Source organism: Alligator sinensis, unplaced genomic scaffold (genome assembly GCF_000455745.1).
Source record: "Alligator sinensis unplaced genomic scaffold, ASM45574v1 scaffold809_1, whole genome shotgun sequence".
NCBI classification, from domain to species: Eukaryota; Metazoa; Chordata; order Crocodylia; family Alligatoridae; genus Alligator; species Alligator sinensis.
In genome coordinates this window covers 156,901-161,978 of record NW_005841956.1, presented here as the reverse complement: position 1 = coordinate 161,978, position 5,078 = coordinate 156,901, and the positions used below count along the sequence as shown (strand labels likewise).

The 5,078-nt window shown below is 49.3% G+C and overlaps 1 protein-coding gene across 1 annotated transcript in view; it reads left to right on the top strand.

Moving 5' to 3' along the window:
• The window catches only part of IGBP1 (immunoglobulin binding protein 1), a 12,693-nt gene that overhangs the window by 901 nt on the left and 6,714 nt on the right, over positions 1-5,078 (top strand). Inside the window, exons 2-3 of the mRNA XM_006020493.3 lie at positions 6-29; positions 2,460-2,771. Of these exons, the coding sequence (XP_006020555.2) occupies positions 6-29; positions 2,460-2,771 (336 nt within the window). The remainder of the gene's footprint in view (positions 1-5; positions 30-2,459; positions 2,772-5,078) is intronic.

Sequence of the window (5,078 nt, the reverse complement as noted above, 5' to 3'; positions counted from 1 at the left end):
CGCAGGGTGGCGCAGCTCGAGCTCTTCAGGTGGGCGCCGCGGCCTCCGGCCGCTTCCTTCTACCGCCGGGCCGCGGGCTGCCCCTGGCGAGCCTCCCTCCCCGGGCCGAGCCGCCGCCGCCTCTACGGGCTGCTCCTGGAGCTGGGCCCCGCCCGGGGCGAGAAGGGCACGGGGGGTTTCCCTGTGACGGGAGACTGACAAAGCCCAGGCCTGTTCAGTGAAGGGCGTGCAGATTACTACTGGTGAAGACAAGGGCGGGGTGGGGGGTTTTATTGACTCATCTCTCAAGACAAGAGCGAGGGGGTTACAAGATGAAACGAGTAGGGAGTGAGATTAAAACCACCACAGGGAGGTCCTGCCTCTCCCTGGCTGCCCCAAGGTGCAGTGGGATCTCGGCCCAGACATGTTTCTGGCGGAAAGGGGCAGCAGCAGTGCCGGAGCGAGGGGCGTGGCTCTGAGACGGTCCCAGAACTGCAGTGCTGGGGGTGCGAGCGGGAGAGGGACAGTGGAAGCCCCCCCAACTCTGTTCCCTCTCCCTCAGCATCCACTCCCTGCCCCCGCCCCTGTGTGACGCAGGAGACCGTGTGCAAGGGCTCTGTGGTCTGGCCCAGTCAGTGGCAGTTCTTGTGCCTGGGGCCCCGGGGGCTTGGCACAGTCTCCTCCTGGCTCCTTGCACCAGGATTGAGGTCCGTAGCACTGCCCCCACCCAGCCCTGGATGCTGGGTGCCTGATCCAGCACATGGAGCCTGGGGCTCCCCATGCACCTAGAAATTTGGCAGCAGGGGAGTAGTGGCACAGCTCCCCTGCTGCCAAATTTCTAGACTCGTGGTGGGGGTCTCTGCAGGCCAGATCTGGTTCACAGGCTACAGGTGGAGCGGTCCAGGATTAGACGCTGAAAGGTGGCCCCTACTTATTCCTGGTCTGGTTTAGAGCTCTTGGAAGTGGGGTATAATAATAAGGCATGCAGTAAGCTGTAGAGGGACCCAGATTAGCTGGTGAAGTGCATTGCGCGCTGTCAGTCTTGCTGCACATTATAAACAAGGCTAAAAGGCATGATGATAATATACCATCTAAGCTACTACACTCAGGTATTGCCCTCTATATCCTCAGGTCTTGTATGAGGCCTCTGAGTTTCCACTTCCAAAGTTATCCATGTTTAGAAGTACTGGTGCACCAATAAGGATTTCTTGGTCCAATACTGATGGCTGATTATTAACAATCCATGTCAGCTGTTACTGATTTGATTGCTGATATGCAGCTCAGCATCTGGCTGGTAAGTCTGTTGAGGGGAGGGGGCATATTGAGGCCCCAGCGGTGAGGGAAGGAGTGGGGCTGAGGTGGGGTGTGGACAGAGCCGTGAGTGGCTTGTCTGAGGGGTGCAAGGGCAGGGGGGACTGGCTCCTGCTGCTGCATGGACTCCTGGGGGTGGGTATGTGACCCTGGATCCCCACCCCATAGCCTCCCTCCCAGCACTGCTACTCACTCCAAGTGCAGCCCCAGCCTCACAACACTCCCCTCCCCAGGAAGAGCCTGGTATTGTTTCCAGCCCACAGCAGCAACCCTCCCTCGCCCCATGCGCAGATCCAGGGGGCACATGCCCCGCATTCCTTCCCCTGGGGGGTGTGCAACAGCGGGAGCCACTCCTTCCCTTCCCTTCCCTTCCCTCCCCTCCCACCCAACGCCCCCTGGGTGAGCTGTGGCTCTGTCCTGTGCCTCGCCTCGGCTGGGCAGTGCCTGCCTCAGCCCCAGTCCCTCCCTTACCGTGGGGGCCTTGATCTGCACCCCCCCGAATGCCCATTCCTGTGTCACAGACTTACCAGCCAAACATTGCTTTCCAAGATGCTGGGCTGGCTGTGTGCATGTACGTGGCATTTATCGACAGTATTATCAGCCATATTGGCCAAAAAAAGCCTGTTGCCAATAATTCAGATTGTAGGGCTGGAAGGGACCTCAGAAGATCATTGGGTCCAGCCCTGTGCACCAAGGAAGGAAGACACCTGGGGGGTCAGGTGACCCCAGCAAGGTGATCATCCAGTCTCCTCTTGAAGATTTCCAGGGTAGGTAATTGCACCACCTCTGGAGGCAGCTTATTCCAGAGTGTGGACACCCTACCTGTAAAGAAGTTTTTCCTAATGTTGAGCCTGAAACAGCCTTTAAGGAGTTTGTGACCATTACTCCTGGTTTTCCCCAAGGCACCCTGGTGAACAGTCGTTCACTACGCCCTTGATGTATGCCCCGATGCAGCAGCAAGATGTCGATTTTCCTTTTATCGGTGCCAATACGATATGGACCGATGTATTGGTGCACCTCTATTTAGAAGTATATATCATCCATCTCTCTGTCCTTCCCCCTATGGCAGAGAGACTGGTGATGTCTTTTCCTACCTGTGTCATAGGCTTGAACCAAAATAGGACAGAAATCTGGGGAAACTGTGGCTCACTCTGCCCTTTTGTGTTTAGCCAAAATGAAGAGCTGGAGGAGATAGCATCTGCTGATCTGAAGTATCTGCTGTTGCCTGCCTTGTTGGGGGCCCTTACCCTGAAGCAAATCAATCTCAGCAAGCGCCTGGAGCATGTACAGAGTGCTCGTGCCCACTTCATGAACTTTCTGAAGCTCTGCAAGAGCTACCAAATTGGCAAGTTCCGACTCCCAGAAACACCAGAGAGTCCTGGTGAAAATGAGTCTTCAGAGAGTACATCCAAGGCTGGCCCAGCTGTTGGCCAGCCCAGTCTGGTGGCCATGGCAGTAAACAGACAAGCAAAAATCGAAAGGTAGGGCGCTGTTTGTTTGTTTTTTTGGCTCTTGTTTGTAAAACAGTTGCAGGTGCAGAATGAGGAGAAAGGCGGCCACCCAAAGCAGTACAAAGTACACAGTGAGCATATGACAAAAATGAGGACTATCAAATAGGCAAAGAGAAGCTTGTAAGTAAGGTGAACAAATTGTGTTTTTCCATTGCCTGTTTGTTAAATACATGTATTCTAGTTTGAAAGTCAGTAGATCCCTTTCTGCTAGTAAGATCTCCATGAACCAAATAACCATAATTTTAGTGGTGTGGTTTTTTCCTTTTAATAAGCACATTGGCAGGAGAATTCTAGACCAGGGGTTCAGCAACACAGCAAGGATGTTTTAACAGAAAATCTCTGAGCACAAGGTTACAACCCAACTGCTGTCACTGCTAGGGCCTCAGTGTCACCATCCCTGCTTTGCGTCACATAAATACAGAGCCATGGTTGCTGCTCCAAATAAGCTGGAAGAGATTTGTTTAGGATAGCAGAATAGAATCTTTTCACGAACGCAATAGTCTTCAAAGCCTTTTCACCATGGGACAAAAGCATCGCTCCTCAAAATCCCCAAAACTGCTGCATCACCTTCAGTGTAAGCCTAAGGACAACAATTGAACAACATTGCCTACATTTATTTATTGTTTAAGATACTGTTTGTGTTGAGGCACCTTTTAGTTGTTAGCCACAATGTGTGTTTGCTTTACATGGAAAATCTTGAAAGCTTCTATTCTGTGGTTTTTGTTTTTTACTAGATAGTAAGCTTGCAGCATTTTTGGTTCTGTGGAGTTAGACAGCTGATGGCAACAATGAGGAATCCCATTGACCTTGATTAGACAGGTGTAATTTGGATAAATGTGGCAAAATTCTTTTGCCTGGATCAGTACCTTTAAATTCTGACCCACAGCACCTCCTTCTGCTCCAGGCCTGCATGTCCTGGCCCTAGAGCTTGGGAAACAGTAATAAAATGGTTCAGCCATAAGGGGCTGCCTGTCTCAAGTATGCAAGCCAGAAGGATGCTGGAAGCCCTGGTTTCTCTGTTGCGTAGCATGTGCTGCCCCAACCCTTCAGCGCAGTGTTTTGTATGTTAAAAAAAAGTTTCTCATAGGCTATGTGAATTCCAGTTTTCTTAGTTCTCTACTTGGCTTCATTCTGAAGATAGCGGTGAGAATTTTCTACTTGTAACTTGTAAATCCTCCGCAGAAGGCACTGTCCCAAAAGCATGTTTTGATTCTAAAATGTCTTGTTAAGTAAAAATTCATGATTCTGGAGTCCCTAACTCAGAGTTCTTTTTGAGCTTTCAACTCAAGGACTCAAACTCTGAAGAGTTGAATTTAGTTTAACCAGGACCAGGCTGTCCAACTTCTGCCTTTTAACCAGAGGCTAAAATTTCTATTCACATCTTTCTTGTGGGCCACATCTTTTCTTTTTTTGAGAAATAGTATGGTAATACAATTGCCGTGGTATAAACAAATTATTTTTTGAGTTTTCTGTTTTTCTATTTTATTATTTATTTTTCATACTACAGGAATGTGTCCATGGGCCTTGATTAGGTTGCTCACAGACTGCCATTTGGACAGTCCTAAGCTGGTTCTGTCTTAGGCTTCTCTCTGACATCTTGATCGCCAATGAACGGGTATTGACTCTAATCAGTTCTTATGTTCATGGTTTGTGGAGAAGGTAAATCTTCAAATGGATCGTGAATTCTGAGTGCCTCTTTCCTCTGGGTAACAGCTGAGGAGAACGATAGCATGGTGTGGTGAAGCTTGTTGCCTAGGCCCATATTGCAATACCTAACCTATGCTCTGGCTCCAGGCACTTGGGTTATCATACTGCGTCTTACCAGGAAACATGACCTTTCTGAAGCATGTCAAGGGTGTGTTTCTTAAGCACCTCTGACAATTACTGTTGGAGCATCTGCTGCTTATCACTCATCCCTTTACTTGTGATAATTTACAGGGTCTTTCGCCTTGACTTTTACTCTTTCAAAAAGGCTGATTTCCTGAAGCTTGAAAATAATTAGTTTGCATCCTGAAATACTGTGTTTTGAATGGACAGAAAGCTTCTTGGCAATCTTAGATGTCTGCTGCTTGTTTGCAGTAAGTCTTATTTCACGGCAAGGTGGATATATATGCTTACAGTAGCTATAGTCTTTTCCTACCTGTGGTAAAGTAATGAACCACCAACAACATGTGTATGATTGATTTTATTTTTGAGCATCCCAGTTGTGCTGGGTACTTCTCAGACTGGCAGAGACCCAGTGCTTGTATGAGTGGATCTTGTGCAAGGAAGGATCAT